General features: G+C 44.7%; 1 protein-coding gene across 1 annotated transcript in view; it reads left to right on the forward strand.

The window, feature by feature from the left end:
* Positions 1–15,398, forward strand: part of Dsg2 (desmoglein 2) — a 58,217-nt gene that overhangs the window by 16,388 nt on the left and 26,431 nt on the right. Inside the window, exons 2-6 of the mRNA XM_045135295.1 lie at positions 4,639–4,674; positions 5,954–6,085; positions 10,587–10,748; positions 10,870–11,014; positions 12,708–12,874. Coding sequence (XP_044991230.1) covers positions 4,639–4,674; positions 5,954–6,085; positions 10,587–10,748; positions 10,870–11,014; positions 12,708–12,874 — 642 coding nt within the window. The remainder of the gene's footprint in view (positions 1–4,638; positions 4,675–5,953; positions 6,086–10,586; positions 10,749–10,869; positions 11,015–12,707; positions 12,875–15,398) is intronic.

The following is a 15,398-nucleotide window of genomic DNA, read 5'->3' on the forward strand; positions in this document are numbered from 1 at the left end:
AAAACAGAGGGCATAAAGTAAGGCACAGCACACACACCTGTAACTCCAGCACTCTGGAGGTGAAGGTCATCCTCAACCATGAGACCTACATGGGACCCTCTTTCAAAAAACACACACACAAAAAAAGAACATTAAAAATACCAATAACCCCACTGAGGAGGACCCTCAGAGGAACAGGGGCAGGCAGAGGTTCCTTCTTAAGAGTATAGCCCGATGGGAATATAACCAATATGCAGTATGTTTAAAAAGATATATAAATAAGATCAGATTCAGAAGTATTAACATACAAGACTTACAACTAAACAAATACTGTCATCAGTTCTGATTACTGAGTGCCAAACACTGTTACAGTTACACTGCATTCATTCATTCACTAATTTGTACAGCAATTCTGCAAAGTGGCTATATTGTTCAGTTTGCCTTCAGATGCAAGTAACAAAACCCAATTCAAAGCAGGTTAGAATTATGCATAAGAATGTCATGATGAAATAAGTTAGTGTGTGTACTAACTTAAAATGTAATTTAAAAGTCAGTTAAGAGCTAGAGATGCCTTAGTGGTTAAGGCACTTGCCTTCTCTAACCAAAAGTGACAGTAGCATCAATATAAGGAAATTTGAAGTAGGGTCTCATTCTGGTCCAGGCTGACCCGGAATTCACAATGGAGTCTCAGAGTGACCTTGAACTCACAGCGATCCTCCTACCTCTGCCTCCCGAGTGCTGGGATTAAAGGCATGCGCCACCACGCCCAGCAGATAAAATATTTTTAAGAAGTCAGTTAACTGAAAACAGCAATCAGTACCACATAATAAAATGCCTAGTGTTTGGACAGTTCCAGATTTGACCAATTCTCTGCCTTGGTTGATGGTGTGTTTTCAGTTCGCGTACTCTGCCGTTCTGTTGGTTTTCCCCTCCCACCCTCATGGTCACCAGATGAGAGTGAGCATTCTGTCGCATCCTTACTTAAAGATCTTCACCGATTCTTTTTCTTTCAACAACCTTATGCGTGTGTGTGTGTGTGTGTGTGTGTGGCCATGTGTGTGAGTGCAAACACAAATGCATGTGTGCCGCGCATGCTGCTCCTCACCTTCCTCATTTGTTCGCGCATTGCCTGTGCCCGGCTAGCCAGCCCTGAGCTTCCGGGCGCCCTCCTGCGTCTGCCGCCCATCTCACCATAGATGAGCACGCTGCCTTGCCCACGTCTACATGCACACTGGGCGAGCCGTCTGTGGCCCTCTCACTTGCCAATCAAGCACTTTACCCACCGAGCCATCGCCCCAGCCCTGTAGAGGCGCTGAAAAGGGACGCTGTGTGTGTACTTCCCTTCTTAGAAGTGAGCAGACTCACTCTCTGACCAGCCACCATCGTAGTGAGACCACCGCGCTCTGACATGCGTCTGACGGCATTCATCTGCATGAGCCAGGCAGGGTCTACCTGAAATTTGAAAAGTCGGGTATGCGAACAATGAAGGTGAGACGACTAGACAAACAGTTGAACGACAGAAGATATCCGCTATCATATATATTATTTGTAAATTTTATTTTATGTTTTATTTTATTTATTTGAGGAGGGGGAGGGAAAAAGAAAGAGGCAGATAGAGAGAATGGGCATGCCAGAGCCTCCAGCCACTGCAAACGAACTCCAGACGCATGCACCACCTTGTGCACCTGGCTTACGTGGGTCCTGGGGAATCGAACCTAGGTCATCTGACTTTGAAGGCAAACGCCGTAACTGCTAAGCCATCACTCCAGCCTTACCATATGTATTATTAATTCTTAGGTTACCAGTGCAGAAACTTGTCTGGCATAAGCAGAGCTTGAATCATTGCCCCCCACATTCCACTAGATGGCGCCTCGCATCAAAAAAAAAATAACTTACATGACAATATGTTTTTAAAATGCTAAGACCAGATCACCGCCCCCCGCCCCTCATTTTAATGTTCCCTGAAAAACTAGCAGACCTCACTAAAAACAATTCTGTAATGTGTGTCCAAGTGTTTTGGCTTTAATGTCATTTCTTAATCTCAGCAAACATCGTGTTTGGAGAAGTGGTTCATTCTTAAACTGGGACAGGGAAAACAGGAGATAAGTCTGAAACACTGAGTAGCGCAGAGTAAGGAGGCACTCCAGAGCAAAAAGGTGAGCCCTGGCCAGGGTACGGAACCCACCTGTGAGGACTTCAGCAGCCAGAACTAAAACTATTTTAAGAATTTAAGATAAAATAATACTGGGTTAGAGCCCACAGAATAAAGTAAATATATATGGGTCCATACTTATACAAATTATTGAATAATAAATAACTTAGGGAAGCAATTTTTCTTGCCTTGTCTCACTCTATAGCCCAGGCTGACCTGGAACTCACTCTGTAGCCCCAGGCTGGCCTCAAACTCACGGTGATCCCCCTGTCTCCGCCTCTCGCCTCTCGAGTGAGTGCTAGGATTAAAGGTATGCACCACCACACCTGGCTTTCTGTGATGTTCTTACCCAAGACAAATGACTAGGTCCTGATAATGAAGAGGACAACAGATAAAGCTGAATAGGAGCACCACCTCCTGTGAGGAACTTGGCCAGCATTCCTCCAAACAGTCAGGGTCGTAAAAGACAAGGGCATGCTGAGCGACTGTCACCTAATGGAGGCGAGGAAGGAGGTGTGGTAACTAACTCAACCAGGTCCTAGAGTGGATACTGAGGCACAAGCATCTGGAGTTCGCTTGCAGTGGTTGGAAACCTTGGCACACCCATTCTCATTCTCTCTCTCTCTCTCTCTCTCTCTCTCCCTCTTTCTCTGTCAAATAAATTAAAATGTTTTTTAGAAAAATGAGGAAGAAATAATGTATTTGTGCATGATATTGCCGTTCATCTGCCCAGAGGGATGCCTTCGACACCATACATAGACTGACCTTTAGTTTCTGTTTTGAATGGAGAGGCAATGATGTGTACTCACAAGAGGAAGGAAAGCAAAGGGGTGAAGTGTCTTTGCTAAGAGCAGGCCCCACAGGGAGCTTTCAAAGGAATGGTCATGATAGGTGGACCTCCTGAATCCAGGTTCCCATATGGAGAAGGCAAATGAGGTGGAAGAATTCCTGAGGTGATGAATTCACACTGAAGTGTTAAGTGAGGAAGTGAAGGTAGAATATTGACAGTCTTGTCCAGTTTGGGATGACAGTCAAAGAGGGATATGGAGCAGTAAGTTTCAGTGTTAGCAAGAACAAATGATGGGTCTTTTTAGGGTAGGAAAGACCTAAATATGCTTGATTAGTCAAAGGAGATGGAAATAGAAGGTTAGTCAAATGACCAAGGGTCTTGAGAGAGAAATGTGGGAATCAAGAGTTCAAACCAAAGCCCACAGTTGCTAGTTAGCCATGGAAAGTCCTCAGCATGTCTCTCCCCTGGAGGAAGAGGGAGAGGGTGACTAAAGGTACAGTCTGTAACGTGCTGAGGTCACTGCATAAGAGGTGAGGTCAGTGTGACTGCAGGGGACACGGGCTCGGAAGTTCGGGGAGCCTACGCTGGGGAATCTGTGAGAGAGAAACACAGTCAAGGCGTCTGAACGAAATGGAGCACACTTTTGCAGATGAGATGCCAAACGACACGCCTGTGCTACCCTTGGCAGATGTGGACGCGTGGTCACATGGGTGGGAACAGAGAGCCGTATGTGAAGAATCCTTGCCCTCACCGTGATGTGTTCTAGCAATATGGCCTGGGTGTGATGAAAATCAGTGAGAATCACAGGTGTCCAGAGTTGGGGGCCATGCAAGGCAGGGATAGCGGCAGGTGGGGGAAACACCCTGGCTCTCACTGGCACTTTCCACGGGTCTGCGGTGGTGGGAATATTTTCTGCCTGTATGATGTAAATGGTAAGCCACTAGCTACATGTGGAGCTTGAGCAAATGAACCCACTAACTCCGAAAAGTTCCAACTGAATCTGAATAGCACCCGGGGCTGCCACGTGAGAAAGTGCTGGTTTGCTTGAAGCCCAGAGGGTAGTGCAGGTATCAGCAGCCTGGTGGACTGAGAAGAAATTGCACCAAAACTCAGAACATAGGTTGGGAGTTTATGGGCAGGTTGAGAATAAGTGAAGCTCTGTTCAGAACTCTGTATTTCTTGCATCTGTTTACAAGGCCACTAAATTACTCCTTGGCCTTCATAACACTTTATTCTGGGAAATCTTTTCTTAATATGAAAACCAAGCCCCGTGCCTTTATCTGTCTGGATGCAGCCACCTGTGTGCCTGTTGTGGTGACATCCAGATTGTAACAGTACCTGGGAAGAACCCAAGGAAAGAGTTGGTGGAACTCAGGATGTTGGAAAACGAAGAAGTCAGAAGAAGGCAGGGTGTGTGTGTGTGTGTGTGTGTGTGTGTGTGTGTGTGTATGTGTGTGTGTGTGCACGTGCGCGTACATACACACATGCACACTGGTAGTTATAGGAATGAAGCCATAGGGTGAGGAGAGAAGCACTGGAGGAGGGCTAAGACTTAGTTTGTTTGTTCGTAATGTGCTGGTTATCTGGAGGAGGCAGTGTGGGCCAAGGAGAATGTAGATTCCTGCCCCTGGCCCTGGTTTATTTGGAGGGCAAGAGGGAAATTATAACTTACTTCCTTTTCACACTTGTTTATAACGTCCATAATTTTATTTGACAGATCTGCTTGGACCTTGGAAATGGACTTCACTTAGAGGTAAGCAACTAAGGAGATGACTCCCATCTCAGGAACTCAGAGAGGGACAGTTTGCCTGGGCTTTCCTAGGTTGGAAATCCATGTTGCTCAGGCCTTGGAACCTTTCAAACTAGTACAGGGAAACACATGACTATAAGTGTGTTCAATGCAGAATCTTAGAGAAAAAAGACCCTTATTCCTGCATGTATGCCAATAAACTGTGTGGTCATAAGAGACCTTAGAAGGTAGTCATCAAGCTGTGAATACTTTCTGAAGAATGAGTAAAAACTCCAAGTTTTGCATTTCTACATCATAAAGTTTAATATTGTCATTTGTAAAAGCAAATTTTTTTATTAAGAAAAATAGTTTTCAGATAAAAGCAAAAGTCAGCAATTTTGTGGTAACCATTGTAAGTGTTTTGTAGTGAACTATAACAGCAAGATGAGTGGAATGACAAGCTAAGTCTAGTCTAATAACTTCTGATCTTAAGATATAAGGTCATTTAAATTAAAATTTCCCTTAGGTTAAAAAAAAATCTTTACCTATAAAACCCATCTAAAATGTATAAAATGATTTTTCACCTGTGGTTTTAAAAACAAGAGGTGAATTTGTTAGCTTTTCAGGGGGAGCGGTGGGTTCCGGTGAGCAGGATCACACTCCGTCTCCCCAGCTGGCCTTGAAGTCATACCCCTGCTTCCACTTCCCTAACGCCGGGATTACAAACACGTACTAGCTCAAGTTGATACCAGAATTCACTAAGATTTGGTCCTAAAATATCTACTAGTTCATTTTTTAAACTGCAAACGATTACAGAAAAGTGAAACTTAATTTTCAGCCAGTAAGAAAAATGTTGTCCTGGTCTGTTGTTTTTAATTTGCCCATTTATGAGGCCACTAAATTGCTATTTTGCCTTCAAAACTCCTCACTCTGGGAAATCTTTTCTTACCATGGAACCGAATCCTCCTCCTTTCTCTTGGGTGCCTGTAGGTTTGCTGAAATACATACTTGTGGGACAGTAGCTGCCACAGTTTTGGGCGTGTGTGTGTGTGTGTGTGTGTGTGTGTGTGTATACATACATACATATACATATATACATACACACACATACATATATATTTCTTCTTTGAAAATGAAGCTTACTAAGAACTACAAAATGTATCTTAAAATCTGTACCATTTTTGCTCTTTCAATCGATGAATTTTTTAACTGGTTAAAGTTTGCACATTTTTTAAAATTTAGCAAATTATGAAATATGCTAAATATTTAAGATATGTCCTCGCTTAATATTTCATTATCACAGGTCTTGAACGCAAGAGGTGAAGATAAACTTCCTAAGCATACTCACTTAGTGAGGCAGAAGCGAGCCTGGATCACCGCCCCCGTGGCTCTTCGGGAGGGAGAAGATCTGTCCAAGAAGAACCCAATCGCCAAGGTACGTCTACAGAGTAAGATGACACGGGGGTGTGATTAAAGCTGCATTGTAAGATTTATGTGCATTTGAAATATAAGGAAAATTAGATAATATCCTGATTTTTTTTTTTAAGTAGGGTCTCATTCTAGCCCAGGCAGACCTGGAATTCACTCTATACTCTCAGGCTGGCCTTGGACTCACGGCGATCCTCCTACCTCTGCCTCCCAAGAGCTGGAATTAAAGGTGTGCACCACCACACTCGACTGTGACTGAATTTTTTTTTTAATATTTTTTTGTCCATTTTTTATTTATTTATTATTTGAGAGCGACAGACACAGAGAGAAAGACAGAGGAAGAGAGAGAGAATGGGCGCGCCAGGGCTTCCAGCCTCTGCAAACGAACTCCAGACGCGTGCGCCCCCTTGTGCATCTGCCTAACGTGGGACCTGGGGAACCGAGCCTCGAACCGGGGTCCTTAGGCTTCACAGGCAAGCGCTTAACCGCTAAGCCATCTCTCCAGCCCATGTGACTGAATTTTTAATACACAGGATATATTTGAAAATTAGCAGAGCTTACATTAGTGGAAAATTAAGAAGATGCAGATCACTGACTAATAAATAAAAGCTTCAGGTTTTAATTCCACTGAAAATTAAGGACTCTGGCACTGGTTTTACCCTAGTGTTGCAGAAGAGATTAGTGTAAAAATAATAAGACTGCCGGGCATGGTGGTGCATGCCTTTAATCCCAGCACTCAAAAGTCAGAGGTAGGAGGATTGCTGTGAGTTCGAGGCCACCCTGAGACTACATAGTGAATTCCAGGTCGGCCTGAGCCAGAGTGGCACCCTATCTCGAAAAACCAAAATATAAAAAATAAACATAATAGTAATAAGATGCATAAAAACTGATGTCTCCAAATAAGAGTGACCAAATGCCCTTGTTTGCCTGTGGCGGTCCTAGTTTGTGCCTGAGGTCCTTAATTAACAAATAGCGCCACTTTTATTCTGAAATGATTCAGTTATAAAAAAGTGAGTTTCGTGGTAGTCCCAGTAGTGCGTATCTCAAAGTTACCATGTGTAAACCTGGGCTTTGCATTGAACCCCAAAACGTTTCTCTTTGTGTTCGAAACCTGGACTCCTCTTCCCGTACCCTTCCACCCCTGCCCTGCAGCTGTTCTCCCCATATTCTGCCCATTTCTCTAGATCACCCCAAAATTGTATCTAGCTTTTCAAGCCAAAAACTATACCAGCGGCTATCAGTTCTATCCCAAAAGTATATTCCAAAACTGCCCACTTCTCTTCATCCCCATGGCTGAAGTCCCTGTTACCTTGGGTCCCCATCTTCAAAAGAGCCCCCCCCCCACGCAGTCCCTCTGCTTCCACTCTTGCCAAACCCTCCCACGCACAGAACCCATCTTCCAGAAATTAGTGAGAATGGGCTTTTGAAAAGGCGTGCTAAGCACCTTCCCCCGCCAGAGTGGCTCTGGCTTCGGTAGAAGAATTAACCCTACCTGTTCTGCAAGGGCCCATGTGATTCACTGGCCCCAGCTGCTGTCCGTTGTGGGTTCCCCTGCCTTACTTCCCTGAACCCATTAAAGTGACCATGGCTCACTTCAGCCTCCCACCCTTGGTGCCTGCTGTCTGCATAGCGTATCATGGCATCGGCCTCTGCTCAAGCCACACCCATTTGTCTCCTCTCCCCCTGTGGTATTCTGGCCGATCACGTGCCTGACTTCTGGACCCATCGTAAGGGCGCAAGCTCCACAAGGAAGGGGCTTTAGTCCTGAGAGTGTGCAGGCCCCTCTCTTGCCCTGAACAATGTATGTGAAGTAAATACTTAATAAATGCTTGTGTGGACATATATTTGCTCACATTCAAGTTTGGCCTCCCTCGTTCCAAGCTTACAAGTGAAAAAGCGCCTTTAAAAGAGGAGTGAGTAACAGCTACAGAATTGGACGAGGGTTGCATTTCTCCAGCAGCGCAGTGCTTCCCACAGAAGCTTTTTGAACCCCACACTCCTTCCATCTGGCTTCATGTGTGCAGACGAGCACCGGAGTCGTTTTGGCTTAGCTTGTGGTTTCTGACATGAGTCACTCACACAGTCTTTCTATAGCATTCCATAAAACACATTGAGTCTTAAGGGCTTATTAAGTGTTAGCTGACTTGTGCAGACTAAGGTTTATGTAAAAAGCAGAATAAAAAGCCGTTTGGTGGTGCACACCTTGAATCCCAGCACTTGTGAGGCAGAGGTAGAATTGCTGTGAGTTCCAGGCCACCCTGAGACTACATAGTGAATTCCAGATCAGCCTGGGCTTGAGTGAGACCTACCTCAATAAACCAAAAAAAAACCAGAATAGGGCTGCAGAGATGGTTTAGCAGTTAGTTAAAGCAGTCACTTTGCAAAGCCAAACGACTCAGGTTCAGTTCCCCAGGACCTATGTAAGCCAGATGCACAAGGTGGCTCGTGCATCTGGAGTTCATTTGTGGTGGCTGAAGGCCCTGGTGTGCCCATTCTCTCTATCTGACTCTTTTACTCTCTCTCTCTCACTCTCTCAGATGAATAAATAAAATAAAAGCAAAATACCTTGATCAGTTTCCCAACCTTGCCAGACTCAGCAGGAACCCCAGTTCCAGGGTATGTTGGGAAACCTGTGAGAAGAACATGTCCCTAAGTAACCCTGACTTTTCAGGTTGGAGAACCAGCCAGACCAGCAGGGACTGGTGCCTTCTGTGATGCGTGAAGAAAGAAACGGAGCACCCAGTAGGGTGTCACGTTCTGCAAGATGATGAGTGACATGAACAAAATTGCTGTTAGTGGGGTTGGAGGGGTGGCTTAGCAGTTAAGGCATTTGCCTGCAAAGCTAAAGGACCCAGGTTCGATTCCCTAGGACCCACATGAGCCAGATGCACAAGGTGTTACATGCATCTGGAGTTTGTTTGCAGTGGCTGGAGGCCCTGGCACACCCATTCTCTCCTCTCTCTCTCTCTCTCTCTCTCTCTCTCTCTATCTATCTATCTATCTCCCTCTTTCCCTCTCTCATATATATATATATATGTATATGTTGCTGTTAGTGAATGAAAAAGACAGCAAGAGAGACTCAGCCGCTTAGGAACATCATTGCTTTGCTGAACCATTAAAAGCAAATTGATTGTGCTAATCGCTGTCTGGAAAGGTGCCTTGTATTGCAATGGATTTATGAAAGTGAGTTTTTGGGGGGTTTTTTTGTTATTGTGTTTTTGTTTGTATGTTTGTTTTTGAGGTAAGGTCTCACTCTAGCCCAGGCTGACCTGGAATTCACTATGTAGTCTCAGGGTGGCCTCAGGCTCACAGTGATCCTCCTACCTCTGCCTCCCAAATGCTGGAACTAAAAGGCATGCACTATATCCAGCAAGAATTATCTTTTATTTATTTATTTATTTATAATTTGAGAGAGGGAAAGAGGCAGACAGAGAGAAAGAGAGAGAAAGAAAGAAAGAATGGGCGTACCAGGGACTTCAGCCACTACAAATGAACTCCAGATGCATGTGCCACCTTGTGCATCTGACTCATGTGGGTCCTGTGGAATTGAGCTGAGGTCCATGGGCTTTGCAGGCAAATGCCGTAACCACTAAGCCATCTCTCCAGCCCTGAAAGTGAGTTTTTTGTTTTGTTTTGTTTTTTTGGTTTTTCGAGCTGGGGTCTCACTCTAGCCCAGGTTGAGCTGGAATTCATTATGTAGTCTCAAGGTGGCCTCGAACTCACAGCAATTCTCCTACCTCTGCCTCCCCAGTGCTGGGATTAAAGGCATGCGCAACCACGCCTGGTGAAAGTGAGTATTTTTGTTTTGTTTTTTTCCAGGTAGGGTCTTGCTCTAGCTCAGGCTGACCTGGAATTCACTATGTAGTCTCAGGGTGGCCTTGAACTCATGGTGATCCTCCTACCTCTGCCTCCCGAGTGCTGGGATTAAAGGCGTGAGCCAACTGTTTCCTGAAAGTGAGTTTTGACTTGCAGTTTGTGTCAAACCTAAAGTCCACTCTCTGCAAACCGGACTTAGTGGGTCATGCCTATAATCCCAGCACTTGGGAGGTAGAAGAAGGAGGATCAGTAGTTCAAGGCTAGCCTGGGCTACATGGGATACTGTCTCAACATGTATTCCCCAAAGACTAGGAGTGACAGCTCTCAGCTAGCATGCCCGAGGCCCTAGGTTAAACCCTCACTACTACTAAAAAAAAGAAAAGATTCAAAGTTCTACTCCCCTCTAAGATTTACTCCAACTCTATCTTAGTTTCACAATCACCCTAAATGGTGAGTGCTAGCAAATCTTCATTTTACTCATAAGACAGCTAAGCCCGGGAGAATTGCTCGTGTCATGTAACTGGCATATGCTGACACAGAATTAGAAACCAGTTCCCTGACACATGCACATATGCCACCTGCCTCTTGCCCACATTGCCACAGAATCAGAGGGCCATTTTCTGCTAAGAAACATTTTCATACAAAGTACAACGAATTTAACTTGAGGCGTTGCTCTGTTATTTTGATATTAGATACATTCTGATATCGCAGAAGAAAGAGGACTAAAAATTACCTACAGATACACTGGAAAAGGGATTACAGAGCCACCTTTTGGTATATTTGTCTTTAATAAAGACACAGGAGAATTGAACATTACCAGCATTCTTGATCGGGAAGAAACACCATTTTTTCTGGTAAGATAAAACAATTTTACCTTTATTTGTGGTTTCTCTGTCATGATATTTATGCTTTGTTCCATATAGCAACAAAATCACTTCAGCTTACAACTCATTATTGTTTATGCCGTAATTTCAGCTAACGGGCTATGCCTTAGACGTCAGAGGAAACAACCTAGAGAAACCCTTGGAACTCCGCATCAAAGTTCTTGACATCAATGACAACGAGCCAGTGTTTACCCAGGACGTCTTTGTTGGGTCTGTTGAAGAGCTGAGTGCGGCACGTAAGAGTCTTTTTTTTTTTTTTTAAGTTTTTAGTTCTTCGTGGTAGAGTCTCACTGTAGCCCATGCTGACCTGGAGTTCACTATATAGTCTCAGGGTGGCCTCGATCCTCCTACCTCTGCCTCCTGAGGGCTGGGATTAAAGGCATGCGGCTGAGTCTATTATTTTTATGAATGGACAGCCAAGGTCACTTGGTCCCCCATTTGTAAATAAACATCAAATTCTACATCTTAATGAGGGACAGATAATAATGAACCTATTGCTCTGGGTTTGGACCTCCTTTCTTAGTGTAAATAAGCATCATGTTTATTTAGAAAAATGGTAGGCTGATGTAACATGTAAGGTCTCTATAGCAACCTCTCAAGCCCACCCTATAACAGGAAAGTAGCCTAGAAACTATGCAACAAATGGGCGTAAATATTCCAAATAAAACTTTATGTTCAAAAGCAAGTTGTGAGCTGGGCGTGGTGGCGCACGCCTTTAATCCCAGCACTCGGGAGGCAGAGGTAGGAGGATTGCCATGAGTTCGAGGCCACCCTGAGACTCCATAGTGAATTCCAGGTCAGCATGGACTAGAGTAAGACCCTACCTCAAAAAACCAAAAAAAAAAAAAAAAAAAAAGTTATGACTGGCTTTGGTGCGTACATGTGAACACACATGTGGCTTTGGTCACTGCATACATACACTTGCTGATCTATGGTTTACAATGGTTTTACCATGAAGTTTTTTCACAACGCTATATATGGGACTTAAAGACGAGATTTCTCTGTGGTCATAATAAAAAGAAATAGTTGTGGGCTGGGGACATGGCTCAGTGGACAAGGCACTTGTTACATACGCATGAGACCTGGGTTTGGGTCCCCAGAACCCATGATTGTGTAGCAGGTACCTCATATGCCCTGTGGTACACACCCCCACGCTCATGCATGAGCCTACACACAAAAAAATAATACTTGTATTTCTACTAATTTGTTCAAAATTTTGTTTTGTTTGTGTGGTGTGCATGCGTGTGGAGGCTAGAGTTTGACATCAGGTGTCTTTCTCAGTCGCTCTCTACTTTATTTCCTGAGGCAGGACTGTCAACATGATCCCAGAGCTCACCAGTTCAGCTAGTCTGGCTAGCCAGCTTGCCTGTCTCTGCCTCCTGGGGTTGGGATTTCAGGTGGGCCACCATGCCCACCTGACATGTATGTGAGTGCTAGGAAACGGACTCTGCTCTTCACGCTTGCATGGCGAGCGGATTCGCCACTGAGCACCTCCCCAGCCCCTGATCTGCTCATACCTTAACAAGCGTCATCTTTCTTCTCGGTCTTGCCCCATTAGGTCACTTATGCGGGATGTATCCCAAAGCTTGCCTTGCCTGCAGCATGCTTTTCCTCCACCTGTTCTGCATTTGCAGTTTAAAAAAATTTTTTTATTTGTTTGTTTTTGTTTTTCGAGGTAGGGTCTCACTCTAGCCCAGGCTGACCTGGAATTCACTATGGAGTCTCAGGGTGGCCTCAAACTCATGGCAATCCTCCTACCTCTGCCTCCCGAGTGCTGGGATTAAAGGCATGCACCACCACGCCCGGCTTGCAGTTAAATTTTTGATCCTGGTCAACACCTGAAACCCTTCTCGGAACAAGCTGAGAGTATCAATAAAATAACCCATTTGTAAGTGTACTTGCTTCACACACCTTTATTTCTCACGCCAGATACACTTGTGATGAAAATCACAGCAACAGATGCAGATGAGCCCAATACTATGAATTCTAAGATTTCCTACAGAATCGTATCTCAGGAGCCCACAAATCCTTCAGTGTTCTACCTAAATAAAGACACCGGAGAGATTTATACAACCAGTGTTTCCTTGGACCGAGAGGTAAATTAATGCTGTGACATACTTGCTAGTCATTTTTTTTGCACTCCCTACGTTCTCCCAGTTTCTCTGCTCAGGTTATTTTTTTGTTTTCTGGTTTTATTTGGTTCTCTGTGCCTCATTCATAGGATAACTGCACCAGTCATCATATGGGAGGCATGTGCTGTGATCTGTGATAGTCATTGGCTGTACATGTCTACTGAGCATTTGCAATGTGACTAATCCAAATTGCGTGTGCTGAAATGTGAAAAACAGACACCATATTTGGAAGACAGCATGAAAATATATGCCTGGAATCCCAGTACTTGGGAGCCTGAGGCAGAAGGATCACTACCAGTTGAAGGCTAACTTGGTCTACATAGGGAGTTTCAGGCCAGCCTGAGCTATATAGTAAGACCTGGCTTCCAAAATCAAAAACAAAACAAGGAACTCATAAGGGAGAAAATTATTTGGAGTTCCAAATTAAAGGGAAAGTTGAAAGGGTTTTCTATCGACTGTTCTCTTAAGAATGTCATCTGTTTCTAATTCAGTCTTATACCCAAAGAGGAGATAGATTTGTTTGTTTGTTTGTTTGTTTTTCAAGGTAGGGTCCCACTCTGGTCCAGGCTGACCTGGAATTCACTATGTAATCTCAGGATGGCCTCGAACTCATGGCGATCCTCCTACTTCTGCCTCCCGAGTGTTGGGATTAAAGGTGTGCGCCACCACGCCCGACTTAAGGAGATAGATTTTTGAATGCTATGAACACAAAGTTTAGCGGCATGTGAACAATATGCTCATAATCTAAAGCACAGTGCGCTGCTGTGAAAGACAAACGAGTATTTCGGTGCACCTGCCAACTCGGCTTAAACCAGAGGGTTCCAATAGATGGCTCCTAAGTCCTGCTGCATCCATAAAATTGTCACTCTGCATTAGCAGTGTTATTTTTGACAAGTATGAGGTGTTTAGCCAACATGACGGCTGTCACTTAGTGAGGGCATGCCCATGGATTAACTCATGTAATCCACACACCCATGAAGCAATTCCAACCGTTATCCTCCTTCTTCCCACATAATGAAACTGAGTGTGTCAAAAGATTGAAGCAGGGTTAGAGAGATGGCTCAGTGGCTAACGTGCTTGCTGAACATGTGTGCAGACCTGAGTGTGGATCCTCAGAACACACGTAAAGCTGGGCTCAAGCCTCTATAACCCCAGCCCTCCCCATGTTGAGATGGGAGGCAGAGACTAGAGAATCCCGGGCACCAGCCCCCCCCCCCCCCCCCCCCGGCATTTGTAGTAGTGAACGACAAAGAGACTTTGTCTCAAATGGAAGGCAAGGACCAACACTCAGTTTGCCCTCTCTGACTTCTACACACGTGTTAGGGCATGTTCATGCCTTCATTCACATATGCATACACACACATTACATACTCTCACACATATGTCATATAATACACAAAGAACTAAGTGTGTGTCTGACACAGCTTAGAGAGGACAAAGCCAGACCTGGAACAAGGCAGCTAGCTCCTCTGCCGCGGGCTCTGTTCACAGTGATTCTTGCTCCAGGGGATCCTCCCAACCCAATGCCGGCTCAAAGATCCTCCCAACCCAATGCCGGCTCAAAGATCCTCCCAACCCAATGCCGGCTCAAAGATCCTCCCAACCCAATGCCGGCTCAAAGACACCTGAGTCCAGGCGCACTGAATGAAGCCATAGTTAGGGCAACACAAGGAAGAGAGGGCTTCACTTTTCTTTCTTTTTACATTTCTTTTCTTTTCTTTTTTATTTTGCTTTGTTTTGTTTTTCAAGGTAGGGTCTCATCTAGCCCAGGCTGACCTGGAATTCACTACGTAGTCTCAGGGTGGCCTCGAACTCATGGCGATCCTCCTACCTCTGCCTATCAAGGGCTAGAATTAAATGTGTGCACCACCATACCTGGCGAAAGAAAGAAAGAAAGAGAGAGAGAGAGAGAGAGAGAGAGAGAGAGAGAGAGAGAGAAAGAAAGAAGAGAAAGAAAGAAAGAAAGAAAGAAAGAAAGAAAGAAAAATTTAAAAAATGGGGGAGTATGATTTTTGACCTTTTTTTTTTTTTTTTTTTTTTTGGTTTATCAAGGTAGGGTTTCACTCTAGCTCAGGCTGTCCTGGAATTCACTAAGTAGTCTCAGAGTGGCCTCGAACTCACGGTGATCCTCCTACCTCTGCCTCCCGAGTGCTGGGATTAAAGGCTTGCACCAGCATGCCCGGCTGATTTTTGACCTTTTTAAGATAATATAGTTTTAATTTTTATTGGGAAATTTAAGAATCCATTGCAAATTGGTCACATTCTCTTCTGATTATCTCTTATGTCCCCTCTCCCAACTCTCATTGCACTGAGGGCACTCCACACTGGTTTATCAGTAGTCACTGAGGGTCATGAAAGCACCAGGCAGCTCCTATGAGGCGGAATATGCCTCCCAGCACATATTTCTACCCTGTGATTCTTACATTCTTTCCACCCCCTCTTCAGCAAGGTTCCCTGAGCCTGGGAGGGTGCGCTGTAAGTCTACCTT

This window comes from Jaculus jaculus, chromosome 15 (assembly GCF_020740685.1).
Source record: "Jaculus jaculus isolate mJacJac1 chromosome 15, mJacJac1.mat.Y.cur, whole genome shotgun sequence".
Lineage (NCBI taxonomy): Eukaryota > Metazoa > Chordata > Mammalia > Rodentia > Dipodidae > Jaculus > Jaculus jaculus.